This window comes from Emys orbicularis, chromosome 7 (assembly GCF_028017835.1).
Source record: "Emys orbicularis isolate rEmyOrb1 chromosome 7, rEmyOrb1.hap1, whole genome shotgun sequence".
NCBI classification, from domain to species: domain Eukaryota; kingdom Metazoa; phylum Chordata; order Testudines; family Emydidae; genus Emys; species Emys orbicularis.
In genome coordinates, this window is record NC_088689.1 from 56290497 (window position 1) to 56308222 (window position 17726).

General features: G+C 40.4%; 1 protein-coding gene across 1 annotated transcript in view; it reads right to left on the minus strand.

Annotated features, from left to right (window-relative positions):
- The window catches only part of CDHR1 (cadherin related family member 1), a 56953-nt gene extending 39599 nt beyond the window's left edge, over nucleotides 1-17354 (minus strand). Inside the window, exons 1-7 of the mRNA XM_065408539.1 lie at nucleotides 17294-17354; nucleotides 16448-16543; nucleotides 8414-8559; nucleotides 6791-6841; nucleotides 5082-5171; nucleotides 4324-4410; nucleotides 1091-1207 (exon numbers count right to left, since the gene is read on the minus strand). Of these exons, the coding sequence (XP_065264611.1) occupies nucleotides 1091-1207; nucleotides 4324-4410; nucleotides 5082-5171; nucleotides 6791-6841; nucleotides 8414-8559; nucleotides 16448-16543; nucleotides 17294-17354 (648 nt within the window). The remainder of the gene's footprint in view (nucleotides 1-1090; nucleotides 1208-4323; nucleotides 4411-5081; nucleotides 5172-6790; nucleotides 6842-8413; nucleotides 8560-16447; nucleotides 16544-17293) is intronic.
- Nucleotides 17355-17726: the final 372 nt, after the last annotated feature.

Consider the following 17726-nt stretch of genomic DNA (forward strand, 5'->3'; position numbering starts at 1 on the left):
GGCCAGAATCATCATAACAAGAATGTGTGGAGATATTTATTCTAATCTTAACAAGAAAATGGTCAATAACAAGTGGAAACAGTTCAACTAAACAGAGAGCTTTAGAGCTAATCAATGAATGCCAAGAGTTATAGAAAACACTGCTCTGTCCTATTCCTTCTATTTTTGGTTTGTTTAGTTCCCTCTTTGATTAAGCAGACAGCCCTGAGTCTCCCTGGAGTCATTTTTAACATTAAAAGTGGTTGTACTGGTACATGGAATCACATGTATTATTTTGCATTTGAGCTCCTATTTATCAATGCCACCTAGGGAAGAAAACCAGTCTTTGCAGGAAACAGGTAAGTTAGAAGAAGAGGCCAAATCTGGAGGACCATCTATAACTTTTCATGCTAAATGTAGGGCATAACAAAAGACACTGCTCCAGGAAGTGCATTGCTGGGGAAGATTAAATTCTGCATGTGATCAAAGTCTCCTAGGGACTCTTGTGATACAGTCAAAGGTGTGAAAGAGCATAAAGCTGGGAATTGTTAAGTGGCCACGGTGTAATCAACTCTGTTTGTGTTACTGACACGACAGAGCCAATTAGAGAGACGACTCAATATATGAGAAGATTTTAACCCTTTAGTAATTATGCTGACTATTAAAGCAGTGAATAGTTTTGCATCCCCACTGTAACAAGAATAAAGCACTTTTATGCAGGGATATGTCCACTCCCTCCCACAAAGAAAATATATGGTTTTTGGAGAAGAGATGTGTCACCTTTGTTCTGCAGGGTGACTATTCTCCACCTGCTGTACTGACAAAGAGCAGTGATGCACACAAACACTGCCCGTACTGCAGTTAATTACTCTACTTTATGTGCTGATAACTCCGACTCCTAGATATTGCTTCATGCCTTCATAATGGTGGGTTCCCTACTACAGCGCACACACTGCTGATTACTGCACTAGCCAGAATGAGGGTAACTCTGAAGGCACACTCCTCTGCGTCTAATTCTTCCCCATTCTTCTTTGGGCCATTCTCAGATGTGGCTTTCCACAGTTAAAGTCCTTCCCCTCCCTGCCTCTTCTTTCAGGAAAGAGCTTGATACCTTTGCTACCACGGTGACAAAATGAGTTCTTGATTTTTCATAGTCTAGAGTGATCCCTGTTTTGATGCGAAGAACACCACTGTGTCGGTCTATGGTAAACTTATTAGTACGGATGTTCTAGAAGAAAAGAAGAGGAGAAGTGGTGAAAGATTACTGGTATGGAAACAAGACTGGTATTTGGACTATCTTTTATTTAACTTGCTAAAGATATAGATTAGAATAATAAACAGAGGTGGGTAAATAGTCTGTAATGAATGATTCATATGATTAATTTCACCTCTTTGTGTTCAGGAACAATTTATGAACAGATCACAATTTTCTCATTATTCAAAATAATGCAGCAACCTTAACTTAGACATTTCCCAGCCTTTAATATTTAACTATGTAGCCATAATATTCTGTTAACATAGTTTATTGGATGGAATTAGTTGGTTTTTTTGTTTTAGAAAATAAAAAGATGACCCTCCCCCCCCGCCGCGACACACAAAAAAGTTGTGTCCCTCTTCAGGACTTCAAAATTCTACTGGCTTCCAAAAAACTGGCAATAGTTCATGTACAATCCATTATCTGGAACACTGGCCAGGATTTTCAAAAGTGATTGCTGAATTTTGGATGCCTAATCTGAAGTATTTTAAAGAGGCCTGATTTTGATAAGGTGCTGAGCATTTACCCTCTGAAAAATCAGGGCTTTTTAAGGTGTCTCATGGTGGGCACCAAACATTGAAGCACCCAAATTCACTGGTTGTTTTGAAAATCTTGACATATTTGAGTAGACACCACTACTAGAATGTTCTATCCCGTATATTGTAAAAAGCCAACACTTGAGAGAGAGAGAGTGTGCCCCGTTATGTGATACTTGGGAGCTCTCAGGGAGTGAGCCAATAGCTCTTGTGGAGCCTTTTGCTTCAACCAACGCACACTTTAAGTGGACTTTTTGCTAGACTGATACGTTAGTCATATATACACATGTATGGCACGGCCTTTCTTTGCTGCACATTTTGTAAGCTTAGTGAAAAACCCTATGCAAAATGAATTACGTATGAGATTTTCAAAAGATCATAACTTGGTCATATCAAAAGCTAATTTCAACAGGGCACTCAAAGGCTTCTCTTAACAGTAAGGCTATGTTTGTGCCAAATTTCAATTTTTTACATTAATCTAACCTGGCTGCATCTAGCACTGTTCACAAAAAGTTTGCAATCATTTTTTTATAATGGGAAAATACATTTGTTCAGTGTCCTCATATTCAAAAATGACTAAACCAATTTTTCCTCAAACTAACAAAAACTGCCTTCAGGAAGAGCACAAATCTAGAAAATTTCTGACACAAAGGTGAAAGTTTTAGGAGTTAATGAGCAACTCCTAACAAGGGGATAGGACACATAGAAATGTGCTGTCAAACAAAAGCACAGCCTGTGAAAATTGTCATGGTATTATAACAATGCTCTGTAAATAATGTGTCTCTTCAGTGACTGACTATGGGTGACATTAAACAATGCAACATATTGTCTGCTAGCTCTGCCTCTTGCTAAGGAGAAAATGAGGGTCACTAGCATCTCAAAAGTGGAATAGAGTGGCAAAACGCAGAACAAAAATGACTGAAGAAAAAGTAAGAGACTCAATTTCTGTGAGAGAAATGGGTTTTCACAGAGTGACCTGATCTGAGAGACTTGTCAGAATTGCAGAGTGGATTTGTAAGTGGCATTGAATTTAAATGAGAGTTAGATTTCCTTTGCAGTAAGATCATTGTGTTTGCTTTTTGTGTCTTTTTTGGCTGATTACAGTACTTGGTTTCGGATGTTTTTTTCTTTCAGTTATCTCATGTTAAGACAATTAGCTTTAATCCTACATAAATATTTGCATTTTCTCAAGAAGACATTGATTCCTGCACTCACTTTTGTCTAAGTAAATATTGCAGTGAATGAGTTAGTCTATGTGTACCACTTCCTCTTACTGGGGAGAATCCAAATTATTCAGCTGCAGGCTAAGCTTTTAGCAACAGTAGCTCAGGTTGTAGCCACCTTTTCTTTACAGGATTGTCTTGACGAGGGAACGTGGTCAACCCTTTCAAACATGCCTATTAAATATCTGTTATTAGTTCACTCAAGGCAGTGCCCTTGTTTGTACTTCTCTTCACTGAGATAGTGCAAAAGTGATAGTAGCTACTTGCCTAGGCTCCCGATAAACAAGAAAGAGAATAAGTGGGGAAGAGAAAAGGAAGCAGGAAACATGAGAATGCCAATGATGTGGCAGGAGACAGATGTTCTGTTAGAACCTTAAAACACTGCATAAGTTAATCAGTGTTGCAAGTATGAGCAGGAGGAGAGCAGCAAAAATGAAAGGACATGTGAATATATATGATGGAGGTAATAGAAAAATATTTAGCTGTATGTATTAGTTTTTTGGCAGATGGACCCTATCAGATCACAATGCAGAACCAGTCACAACAGAGTTATTTCTCCGCTGACCTTCTCAGCTGTCTGACTCTTATCCAGAGTTATCAGGAGTGCAACAGAGGTTTTCTGACTCACCTGATAATTCAGACGTGTTGTTTCCTCCTCCCACACTAAGGCCTTACTTAGTATAAAAGTTGCACTGCTTTAGTTATCCTGGCATAGTTACAGTGGTACATCACCCCTACTGTGTATGCAGTTATATTGGTGTACATGTACTTATACCGGTTTAGCTTATTCCCATGCAGGAAGGGAAATAATCTATACTGGTCTAAGGTACCCCTTTCTGATCTAACTGCATCTACACCAGAGGTTGTACCAGTAGAACTACTACAGTAAAAAAAACAAACAAAAAAATCCCCACTCCCCTAACCAACTAATTATACTGCTATACAATGCGTATGTAGACCAGGCCTAACAGGTAGCCAGGAGAGATGACACTGACTTCACTGAGAAGCAGAAGGAGTGTTGTAGCTGAAGCACTGCAGAGAACCACGTGCAGCTGAGGAGGGATCAGAGAAGGCAGGAGTAGGGCTGAAGATGATTGAATCCTGAACTGAAGCTGAATGCTAACAGTTCCCAGTCCATGGTCAACCACCCCAGCCTTTTCCTAGGAGGTGCATATTAATTTAGAATCTATTTATCTCATGCATTTTCTGGGATCACTCCTACTGTTATGGTGACACTTCTAACAAGCTCCATGGCCTTGTTTTTATCCTCCTAGGGCCTGAACACCTCAGTAAATGAGACTACTTTTAAACATACATGTAATGCCCATACCTGCAAGAAGTAGGTGATACTTCCCCCGGAACCCGTGTCTTTGTCCACTGCCTCGATCTTAAAGATACTGCTCCCCGAGGGAGTGTTCTGTGAATCAAAACAGTTACTAGAATCAGGGGGACTGGCAGAGTAATGGGAGATAAAAGATGAGAGAGGCAAGAAATGAGGAATGAATGAGAAACCAAAAATAGAAAAGCAGGTGGGAATGGGGGATTCAGAAGGTAGAAGGAAAAGCGATTGAAAGTCAGGAGAGAATGAAACACAGAATGTAATGGAGAGTGAATGGGCACATGTATGAGTTGGGATGAAAGTGAGGGAAATTATGGGATGAAAGAGGAAGAAAATATATTAAAAATAAGGGAAAGATTGGGGCAGAAACAGGAAGAGAGAAATGCCTGTGTAGGGGTCAAGGAGACAGAGAAGTCTTCCTCTTCTATGATGTTGCTCCTTCTCCCATTGAAGTCAGTGGTAAAATCCCCATTGACTTCAATGGGAGCAGGAGCAGGCTTCCTGTGGAAAACAGTGTGCAAATAAGCATCACAGCTTTCCCATGGGAGACCACACACATTCAGACAGTGGAGAACACCACAGCATGACTTCCTCACTAACCGTACACTTTAGTGATACTCAAAACCTAACCAGCTAAACACTGAGTTAATCACATTAGTGATGGGATGTTACAGAAAACACATTAGCTTCTTTTCCCTGCTCCCCATTCAAACGTACTTATAGCATGAAAAAAAAAACCCTTAACCAACCTCTGGGACTTGGACTATGTAAGGTGTGTTGATAAACTCTGGACTCTCATCATTAGCATCTGTAACAAGGATTCGGACTTTTTCAGCAACCTGGAGTGGAATATGATAAACACTTATTGAAATAAACTAAATTATACCATACGCTTGTTCATTTGCACACGATGATCCCGACTGGCTAAGGAGTTCAATAGCAGTGAAAAACTGCTTTGTTGTGGAATGTCCTCAAGCTACCATAATTCAGTAGGAAAATGGAAAGAGAGAACATCATGGGCTTCTTAAAGAATTTCCTCTCCCTGCTCCCCCCCAAAAGAAAGGCAATGTAAAGCTTTCCCTGAGAGTATTATTTATTGATGTATATGATGACTTTCAAAAGTCTTAGGGCACTCTATGAACAACAGATTATGGGACTGATTTTCAAAGTTAGTTTCACACTTACTAGACTCTTCAAGAGCTTCAAAACATACCTGATGCATGCACATAAATGAGATATCTGTGCATAGGCAAGGCTACTTAGGTGCCTAGCTGGCTATGATGTGCACAGATACCTCATTTGATACCACTGGTGTTAGTGTGCATTAATTGGGTGTGTGCAAATGCATGCAGCTAACTTTGAAAATCTGGTCCCATTTATACCTAGAGAGCTCACTCTGACATCCAACATAAAGGAGCCCCTTCTGGGATGGAATGCAGTAGCTAACATCAATTCCCAGCAAAAGTGCACCATTTTTTGTGAAGTAAAGATGAATACTTGATCCAGATACTTTTATTTAAGGAGATTTCTATGGCACTGCTCATTATATATGAGCCTCCTAAACATTTATTCTCACTATACTCCTCTGAGTAAGGAAGCATTGCAGAGAATCATTATTCCAGTTTTACAGAGGAGAAAATGAAAACACAGAGATTAAGGCCCAGATCCTCAAAAGTATGTTGGTGCCTAACTTCCACTGAAATCAATGGGAGTTAGGCGCTGAAATACCTTTGAGGATCTGGGCCTACGTGACTTGCCCAGGATAGTTTTGTGGCACATCCAGAAGTAATACCCAAGTTTTCTGACCACCAGTCCTGTGCCTTAATCATAAAACCATCCTTCCTATCTTTAAAACAAATAAAAACAACAGGGAAATGTATGGGTCTCAAGTGGAATTAGGTCAGGATATTGGTGCAGTCACTTCAATTAGTCTTGTGAAAATGATATCAGGCCCTTAATAATAAGAGCTTCAACAACAAAACACAAAACAAACAAAAACAGCACCCCAAGCAAAACAGAGCTTCGTAGTGCAACGCCATACCATGCAAGTTCACTAGTGACTCAAAGGGAGGAACACCAGCTACTGACTCTCCAACACTAATTCCTGCAACACTGAATTTTTCATTAGAGGTCTCCAAAAATTTACCAGGCCCAACTCTTCTTTGGGTTTGAGACCTACGGTTGTCTCAGCCTAAGGTGCCACCTTGTATGAAAAGATACCATGGTTTTACGGCCTACTTTGAGTCAGACTTTTGCCTTGGACCACAGAATCCAAAATCAGTTTGAAATGACTGCAAGGAATTGGATTTAGGTCTGAGTTACTGTGATTTCATCAAAGAGCATAAGTAGCATAAGACATTCATTGGACCATGTTTTCTTATATAACAAGATACTGTCTGAAAGGTGGCTAATGCAGAAAGGGTGAGCTTGACAAGCTTTGGCACATGTGAATACTCACTGTACTCAGGCCATCTGAAATACTGACTATAACTTCAATCTCATCTTCTTTCTGCAAACAAAGGCAATTCATTTAAACAGAGGTCCAGTATTTAGCAAAATTATTCAAGGAGGGTTTGCGTATTTAAATGGATCGCAAGAATACCCAGAGTTATAACAGTTAACACTAACGAAATGAGTATTGGAAAGGAAATAAAACCTCATGTTTTGGGGCATAAAATGATCTCTAACTATTAGGGATTAGGAGGAGTCTTTCATGGGGTGGGGGGAGGAAATTAGCCCACATCAGCATTTTGTGGGATTTCTTGCATTTCCCTCTGAGGCATCCAATGTTGGCCACTGTTGAAGACAGAATGCGGACTAGCTGGACCATGCAATTTGATCCAGCAATTCCTATGTGTGAGTTGCTGGAAGTCAACCTTTGCATTTTTCAAGAAAATACTAACTAAAAAGGTATTGTGTGAAACTTCTGCTCATTGGTATACAGTGGTTTAAGGGATTTAATAAACATTGGGCAGTCTCACCTGAAAAGGATTTGCCCCGAAAACAGGTCAAATCAGGAGTTTAGAGCATCTGATCTTGGAACAAGGTTGCCTAATATGCCATGTTTGGTGGGACTATCCTGAGCTGACAGGAACGGCTTTCATTTAACTGGATACATGTTTCTTAACCCATTTTAGTGACTTTTATTTCCATTATTTGTAATCAGTCCCAAATGAAATATTTAAGGAAATTCAACAGCGGCAGCATGGCACTTAACTGAGGGTCCGACACCTAAGAAAATATGCTTGTGTGTAAGTGGGAAAGAGCATATATGCGGAGAAATATTCATTTTTGGTATCATCAACAATCTGTCCTTGAAAAATAATTACAGAGAACCCAACTCATCCTACATCTGGGAGAATCCTAAAGAAATTCAGATTCCATCTCCTCAGATTAGAGAACCTTAGCTGCATCAGGAACTAAACAGAAAACAGAGTAGGAATAAACAGTGAATTTTCTATTTGGCAAGAGGGGGGAGGGATAGCTCAGTGGTTTGAGCATTGGCCTGCTAAACCCAGGGTTCTGAGCTCAATCCTTGAGGGGGCCATTTAGGGATCTGGGGCAAAAATCTGTCTGGGGATTGGTCCTGCTTTGAGCAGGGGGTTGGACTAGATGACCTCCTGAGGTCCCTTCCAACCCTGATATTCTATGATTCTAAGAGTTTAACAGTTGGGTACTCCAAGATTCTGTAGTAGAAGCAATGTTATAAATGAACTGGAAAAGGAGGTGACAAGTGCAATAATATACTGTATTATATTAATATGGATAGAATTAGACTGCAGAATAAGTTTACATGATTTGGAGGCCAAATAGACTCAGACTTTATGGCCAGAAGGGACCGTCGTGACCATCTAGTCTGACCTCCTGCACACTGCAGGCCACAGAACCTCACCCACCCATGCCTGTAACGGACCCATAACCTCTGACGGAGTAATTCAAGTCTTCAAATCATGACTGAAAGACTTCAAGTTACCATTTACACCAGGGTCTGAACTGACACTCCCTTAAAACTACTAATCAAATTAAGAACTTGAATCCATTATAGAAACATGCAGATAGGTAAAGCACAATGAAATAGTACCTCTCTATCAAGCTCCTCAATCAAGGTGACATTTCCAAAATTTGCATCAATGGCAAAGTAACTTCTTGACCCAGTTTCATAGGTCATTCCGTAGGTCACAGGATCTCCTTCTGGGTCGGTTCCATTCAGAGTGTACACATGTGTACCTGAAAAGATAGATTTAGTCATTCCACAAGACTTCCCAATGGTAACTTCAACCAGGATATGTTTTCAATGAACTATTTCTTATGCATTTAGCTCCTTTTTATGGTTAGAGAAGTTTTGTAAACCAGCTCCGATTTCTAGGAATGTATTCATAGAGTCACAGATTTTAAGGTCAGAAGCAAACACCAGATCATAAGTATACAGTTCAATAGTTACAATTCATAATTTTCTGCCTATTGGTTAAACCCATAATCAGTGTGGGCAACTGGTCCTTCCCTTCCAGACCCCTCAGCTGCAGAATACCACAAAGTTCAATCTTCTTCCCTCATACAATTCATTTGGATGAAGAGTAGCTGACTAATCCAGAACCCAAGCAAGGCTGAGGTGATGCTGGTAGGAAGAAGTAAGAGCTCTGAATGATTTGTATCCTCTGTAATATTCCCCACTATTGAGGGTAACTGCCCACAGATTGTTAAGCTCGTCCACACTATTGGGGTCCTCAATGCTATTGGATGCCCAGCCAGCCATGAGAGCATTAAAATGCCTACTTCCATCTGAAGCTGACAGGAAGACTGCTGCCCATCCTCACAGGACAGCTATGCCTCATTGGAACAATGGAACTGTAAGTCAATATGTGGAGCCCCGTGAATGCTGAAGACAACTTCCACAAGAGCTGGACCTGGACTATGGAACTCTCCCCTGACAGAGATGTCAGAATGACCACAGGCTTACCCAGTCTCAGAACTAAATAAATGTCAACCTCCTTTCTTCCACTTAGCTTTCCCTTCATTTAAATTCTTTATACAACACACCCAACCACCCACTCACTCACACACAAATGAATAAATCCTATAAACTAATCAGTCTAATTCACCTACAAGATGGTCAAAAGAGATATTATTTCTATTTTTAAATACTTGAGAAGACGGTGCCAGCTTGTGTGGTGAATTGACTCCTTTTATCAAAAGTGACATTTCCTGAGGGAACTGCATTTGCAAAACGTTGTGGGGCATTTACTGGGCAACATCCTTGAAAGTCCATTATCCTACTTTGCATTTATATAGCACCCTTCATCCCTGGATCTTAAAATACTTTTCAAACATCAATTAACTGGGCCTGACAGGTGGTGTTATCCCCATTTTACAGGTGGGTAAACTGAGCACAAACAAGTTATGTGAATTACCCAAGATCATACGACAAGTTAGTGCCAGAGTCAGAAGTAGAACTCAGGAGTCCTGAGGTTCAGTCCAATGCTCTAGCCACTAGGAAGATCATTCTTTCTAGTAAGAACCACAAACAACTCTAAAAATTATGCTCAGAACTTTTCTCCCTTGAAATTCTGAGGGTTCAATACACAAAACCACGCTTATGGAAACTTATATTTTACATTGTGGCAAAAGTATTGTAGCTGAGTAACTCTACCGGCTGGGTGAACAGTGAAATTTGCTTATACCACAGACAGCCCACAAAAAGTCATAGCTCCTTCTCCTAAAGGAAGGTTCGTGGCTGAGGAAGTTGTGTGGCAAGGTGATTAGAAGGAAGATCTTTTTTCCTGGCTCTGTCAGTGGCGGCATGAATGATCCAAGCACAGCCCACAGAGGTGAACTGTGCTCTCCTCAAAATAAACGTGGCAGAGGTGGGCTCCAGATTTAAGGATTCACACAAGATTAGTGTGTATTGTCTGATGAAACCACCAAGTTTTGCCTGGTTCCTGGTTAAAACCATTCAGAAACACTGAGTTTTGCAAGTTTTTCATCCTAAGTTATAAAGCAGCTTACAATCATGCAGCGGTTCAATATCTTTTTGATGTCTGTAATAGAGCACATGTGGTTATTTTAGCAGCAGAGATAGACAATGCTGCTGCAGGTTACTAGCTCCCTAACTACAGTTGATGTGCTGTGGATTGTGGTGTTGTCAGTAGCAACTATGCACCATAAATGTTTTCTTGTATTTTCTCAGGTTTTGTAATAAAAGCTTTTCAAAGATCACACGCTCACTCTTCAGATATAGAAATTAAACCTATCACAGGCAGAACACAATGGAGCAGAGGGCTAAAGGGCTGTGGAACATCAAGCAACATGGCATCTGAAGCTGACACTCAGCATATTTGGTTATCCGCAAGGATAGAGGGATTATTTTGAGAGGCTATTGGAAGATTCAGTCAGACTGCACTGCATCAGGTCTCATTTGTATGGCAATCTCTGCTATTGGAAGTGCTAAATATGTAGTATTTTCTTAAAGTAAAAAAGTTTAAATTTTGCAAAGAGTAACAGAGGAACAAGAGGTATGCTGGTAGTACACACTGCCAAGATCCACCTTTACCCATCCCCAGTGAGTATGTAGAGTTTGGAAAACAGGCGCACAAAATTGCAAACCAAATCATGTTTTCCTTAGGCTTTTCCATTTAAAAACTCCCAGGAAAATTATAAATATAACTTTGTAATTCACCAAGTAACTAGGAAAAGGCACAGAGGAGTCAAAGTTATTTTTGCTTTACTGCAAAATAAAATAAAAGGGGAAAAAGAAAAAACTTGGTCTGAGATTTTTCTCAAAAAATGGGGTGTCACAGTGAGGTGTCTACATCCTGACTTGCTTCCTATATAAGGGAACTGATTTTCAAAAGAGCTGAACATCCAGCAACTCCCATTGACTTCAAATGTTTTTGTTTCTGAAAATCTTTGTCTTGATGTTACACACGTTTCAGGCCAGATTCTGCTCTCATTTATACAGGCATATATCTGGATTAACTCCAATGACTTCAATGTCAATGCAGTCTTTTTCTCGCTCTTTTTTTATGTCATTATAACTTTCCACTTTTTAATTGCCTCACTGTTATATTTCTCACTCTCTGTCTCTTCAACCTTATATATCTCTATCCTGTCTATTTCCTCTCCAAATGCGTAACTGTTTTTCTGCCTTCCAGCTGATTTCTTCTACCTCTCTGAGACATCCTGCTGTGGGTTTCTAGCACATTTGTCTGTGGCAGCTGTTCCAGTTGTATTATCTGTTTAAAAAGCTATACTGGGAGTTTCAGATGCCATGAACATTAGTGATAAAAATAGCACTTGACATTTGCAATATGTGATACCTTTTGTCTATGGAAAGCAAATCACTTTAAGCCCAACAATACCGCTGTGCAGCAAATAATACACCCATTGTACAGATGGGGAAACTGAGTCAAAGAGGCCCAAGATCTCACAGCGAGCCAGTGGCAACCTAGAAATCCTGGCTCCAAGTCTTATACACTAACTACTCTTACAGACAGGGATCTCCTTTTTGTTGTGTTTGTATATCACCTAACATAATGGGGCCCGGTTCCATCATCAGGACTCCTAGGAACTGCCCCAATACAAATAAATAACAATAATAATATCACTCCCAAGAAACACATAACCATCCAGTAGACAATCCAGCATAAGGGCTACAGAAGAAGAATTTTATGCAAGTGTGTGAGAATGTATTTCAACCTGAACTTGTGCAAATCCACCTCTACCCACTGAACCATCTGCAGGATGGAAACCGAGTGATCAAAAACCCAGTAAGGTTTTCATCCTTTGCAGTTTTCATCTTTTATGGGGGGAAAAGAGGATCTGCATGGAGGGAACACCACGGTAAATCAAATATTAGCCATATAATCTGGCATCTTCTTTGCAAGCCTATGCACTAGTCATATCGAAAATCTTTTATGGTAATTGATGCATTTTACCTGCTGCAGTTTTTAGGGACTTTCTTATAAGGGTAGCAGGAAATTTCTGCTACTGAAGGTAACATGAAACATTGACATTCATGTCAAGTTTGAGATTGCTGAGGTCTCCCAATAGGAAACAATGGGGTTCATTGATCTTTATGCCCTACTGTTTCCTGAGCTGGTTTTTCGGGTATAACTAATACACTTGGTTATGTGACTACTGGGCAGTTAATGTGCCATTGAAATTGAATTGTTTGATTGCAATTTCTCTTCCAGTTCGGTCTCAGCTCCTAATATTGGATGAGTTATATCTGAATGCACAAGCTCTCCATATCATTAACACCCTGGGAACACTTCCCAGCACAGTGTTAATGCCAATTAAAAAGCTATCCTAGGCACGCTGACTCCATTTGCTGAAAAAGAAGTAAATTAAAAATCCAACCAAAATCCTATCGGTGGGTACAAGCAAACAGCCCCCTCCTGTCATAAACAGAAGCAAATAGAGTATTATTCATATAGGGACAAGGGAAAATACAACAGTAACTGATAATGCCACAATCTGGCCCTTTAGCTGCAACCTCCTGGAGGGCAGGGATCTTTGCTTAGTGTAGCACTCAGCACACAGGCAGCGCTCAATAAACAGCACATTAGCACTGAAGCAGCTGCCCCACATGGATCCTTCCCTGGGGGGAGCCTTAGAATAATAAAATCATAGAAATGTAGGGCTGAAAGGGACATCAAGAGTTCTTCTAATCCAGCCCCCACTGTGCTGAGGCAGGACCACGTATACCTAGACCATCCCCGACAGGTGTTTGGCCAGCCTATTCCTAAAAACCTCCAGTGATGGGGATTCCACAACCTCCTTGTTCAGGTGATTATAGGATCAGTACAGTTAGAAAGTTTTTCCTAATATCCAACCTAAATCTCCCTTACTGCAAACTAAGCCAATTACTTCTTGTCCTATCCTCAGTGGACATGGAGAACAATTGATCACCGTCCTCTTCATAACAATCTTTTACATATTTGAAGATTGTTTTCAGGTCCCCCCTCAGCCTTCTCTTCTCTAAACTACACATGCTCAATTCTTTCAACCTTTCCTCATAGGTCAGGTTTTCTAAACCTTTAACATTTTTTGTAGCTCTCCTCTGGTCTCTCCAATTTGTTCACATCTTTCTTAAGGTGTGGTACCCCAAACTGGATACAGTACTCAGCTGAGGTCTCACCAGTGCCAAGAGATGGGAGCAGTTACCTCCCGTGTCTGACATATGATACTCTTAATATACCCCAGAATGACTTTTGCCTTTTTCACAACTGCATCACACTGTTGACTCACATTCAGTCTGAGATCCACTATCATCCCAGATGCTTGTCTGCAGTACTACCGCCTTGCCAGTTATGCCCCATTTTATAGTTAGCATTTGATGTTTTCTTCCTAAGTGAAGTACTTTGACCATGTCTTTACTGAATTTCATCTAATTGATTTCAGACCAATTCTCCAATTTTTCAAGGTCATTTGAATTCTAATCCTGTCCTCCAAAGTGCTTGCAACCCCTTCCAGCTTGGTGTCATCCATGGAAATATTGAATAGCACTGGACCTAGGACAGTCCCCTGCGGAACCCCACTAGATATTTCCTTCCTGTTTGACAGCGAACCACTGAAATTACTCTGAGTTTTTTCAACCCATTACACATCTAGACTATCTGTTAAATTAGTAACAGAGGAATGCATTGAATTGGCCTGCAGGTAAATTTGTTTTACTCTGATTTTATTTTCTCATTTTTCTTCAAGGCACATCCAAGTTCTAAGCAAGACTGGAAAAGAACATACCAAAGTACTGCCAGAATAGGTGTTTTCACGCTACTTCCAGCCCACTCAGACAAGGAAATCTCAGACCAAAGAGGCTTGGAGAAGCACTTAAATGGCAGGGTCACCATCTCCTGGCTTCTGGACAGCAATCCCATGTCTCCCCTTATGAGAGCTGCCCAGCATCTTCTTAAGTTTCTGAGCCTAGCTAGTTGCCTATCAGAGAGGCACTTCTAGCTGGGACTCTGAGACAACCTGAGATCTAAGCCAAAAAAAAACCTCTCCCTCTCTTGCTCCTAACCACCTACCAACCTGCAGCCCCTGCCTGGGGTTTAAGTGATTTGATTATTTTTGAGTGAACCCTTAGCATCAGGGTGAATTTCATCCAGCCTGAAATGGCATGAGAGTCCCATTTTGCTTCATTGTATACTAATGGATTTTCAGTCCTCTTATAGGCTTGGTCTGTGTTGGGATTTTGCCTCGATTCCAGTAGTCACTGGCCAGCCACTGATGTAGATTCCCCAGAACAAACCCCAAGTGTAGACAAGAAAAGCTGGGATCTACCTGAGTGTCAGGGGTAGTATCCACGGGTGCAAATCACAACTTTCCTGACTGCACTGGGGGTTTGCTTGGTGTGGGTACACTGGTGCTGGCCTTCGTTTGCTGGAGTCTGAGGAAATTCCCACTGGCACTGCAGCTTCAGTCTGCTTATAGTGAAACTCAGGGTCACCATGGGCAGGCTCCAGTTGAGCTAATTCCATTGGAAAATGCATCCCTTAACACTATAAGCTATGTGCTAAATGGTGCATTCCAAGGGATTATCATTCCTTCCCCTCTTCTCTGGTTGATGTTGCCACTCTCCCATTGGTGGGAAGAGCTGAAGAAGAAACTCTGATCCCCCATGTCACAGAGCCCAGGAAGGAGTAAAGAAGACTCAGACCATGTCTACACTATGGGGACTGTAGCAGCACAGCTACGGCACCATAGCTATGCAGCCATAATCTCTTAGTGTAGATATGGCCTACAATGACGGAAAGGGTTTTTCCATCACTGTAGGACCATCGCCTCTCAAGCAGTGGTAGCTAGGTCAATGGAAGCATTCTTCCATTGACCTACCTGCATCTACACTGGGGTTTAAGTTGGCATAGCTACATCGCTCAGGGATGTGGATTTTTCACACACCTGAGCAATGTAACTATGTTAACCTAAAATTCATGATCCAACCTAAAACCTAAGTGTAGACCAGACCTCAGGCTGGTGTTGCTGTAGTCTGCCCCCACTGGGAGTGCCCCTTTGTCCTACAGCTGCAGAAACTGAAGAGAATCCATGCCATCACTCCCAAAAGGAAGAGAAGGATCATTTTTGCTACATTGGTCCTTTCTTGTTAGAGTGAAATTCCACTGGCTAGATCTTCACCACCACTGAAATGCAGATGTGTCTGGAGTAGAAGCAACCAGTACATAGCACTCCAAACAAGAGTGGGCTGGGGAGACTTTTCCCAACCACACCATGACAAACACCTCCTGTTACAAAACATGACAAAGAAACTTTAGGGTGAGATTTTCCAAAGCATGGTGTTGCCCCATTGATGACAGTGGGAGCAGAACTAGGCCAATGCTGAGCACTTTTTAAAATCTCGCTCACTTTAATTCCAACCAGAACAGATAGTGCCTATCTTTTATGGGGCTCATTGAAAAGCTAGTAACTACAGCCAGACAAGAGTAAACACAAAACAGAGTTCCAGTGCTGCATTTGGATGCATTGCTATGATATTTTTTTAAACCATAAAACCTTTAAAGTAGAGCTGGTTGGGAAATAAAACCTCCAAATTTTTCAATTAAAAAAAAAGGATTTTTTTTACCCCGATTAGTAAAAAAAAAAAAATCAAAAATAGTGACAGTAAATATTCAACCATTTCTACTTTAAACATAAAAAGGATAACAATTATTTGAAGAAAAACCTCATGTGTGTTCTCTTATTTTCATTTCAATGTACAGTTAAGCTGTCATTAATAATTATCAACAACTCTGTTCTCTTCCCATAAACATCTGCCTGGGCAGACAAGAATCTCTCTTAATATCACAAATCATTTATGACCTCACAACATTCATGCTCGGATGCTCTGGGTGAATCAGGTGACCAATAGTGTGGGAGAGAAGAATGATTTCAAAATGCAGTTTGCATTCAAACAAGTCATTTTAAATAAAGTGAGGTCTATAAAGAGAGAAAGAATAACATTTAAGTGCATCAAAGGCAAAGCTACTAGAACATTTTGGGCATATGTTAATGGACACCGTAACAAAATAAATTGTATGCTTTCCCATACCTTTGTAATGATTCAGGCAACAAAGGACAGCAATTTTAGAATTTATTTAAACACATTTACTGTGATACTGACCAACAGGTGTGTCTTCTGAAAGGCTGAGAAGTGCCATGTTCCCATTAGTGCTGCTGGCTCCATTATCAAAGAAGTAGGGGGCATAATTTGCCTGAGCTGCAATTAAAACAAAGCAGAACCCAAAGAAAAGCATTTCATAAACTGCAGTAACTCAAGATTTCCTATCCTGCCTCTCTCTCAGTACAAAGAATGATGAGCCCTTTGGGAAATAATGTGAGTTTGTATGTAACATATCCAATTACACTCATGAACTTTTTACCTTTTAAATTATATATATGTTAAATTGCTCCCCTATAGTGTTGTACCAATAATTCACATAAATACTGCACAGCAGCATTTAAAGAATATGAGTGTAGAAAAAAAGAACTAAACAGGATATGTTTAAGGAGCCTCAAACATTCAGAAGCTGCGTCTTGCAAAGTAACCTTCACGACCATTCACCATTTCTGTATACAGCTCCCATACACTTTGTGTGTGTGTGTGTGTCTGACACCTGGCCAATGGCTAAGTAATAACCTAATCAATATTCTAAACATATTTTTAAATTACACCTACTGAATGAGCAATAAGCCATAATTAAATAGTTACTTACTTGCTGCCAGACAATAAAGTTAAAGAAAAAAAAAGAAAGCAAATTAGTTGTCATTCTAATCACTCATAGTTAAAAATCAAAACAGCCCATTTGAAACAAAATTGCAAATATGCAAACAGGAAGAGGGGGTAACATGCACAGTGATCAATCTCTCAGGAAACAATTCAGGACCACATTATCCCATCAGTAAGGATTACTATAGGATATGCCATGTCCTTCTATTTGCTTATTAACAAAGAGAAAGCCGTACTCACCCAGGCAAACGTGCACCAAATTGAGAAATAAAGATGGGGCGAAATGCCTTACATGCTTCATCCCACTGAAGGAAAGGCTAATTTCTTCTCTGTTTTGAAGGTTTTTTTTTTTTTTTTTTTTTTTTTGTCTAAAGGGACTTGCAAAGTATCCTTCAGACCTGTGCGGTGGTGAAATGTGCAAGAGGCAGTAACAGATGTTAAGATGTTAAGCGGATGACACGTCTTAATTTCTGAGGAATTTAAAGAAGCTCCTTCCTACCACCTAATTAGACCAATTACTTTGCAAGGAGCTGTGGGACTCATTTCTGAAACAAGGTTGGGAGGAATCAACATCACTCTCACAGGGTCGGTTGTTTGCACTGTGTTTAGGTTGCCTAATGAACCACTCTTCACTGCTCGAATATAGAAGCCAGAAGGCAGGTAAAGTTGAATT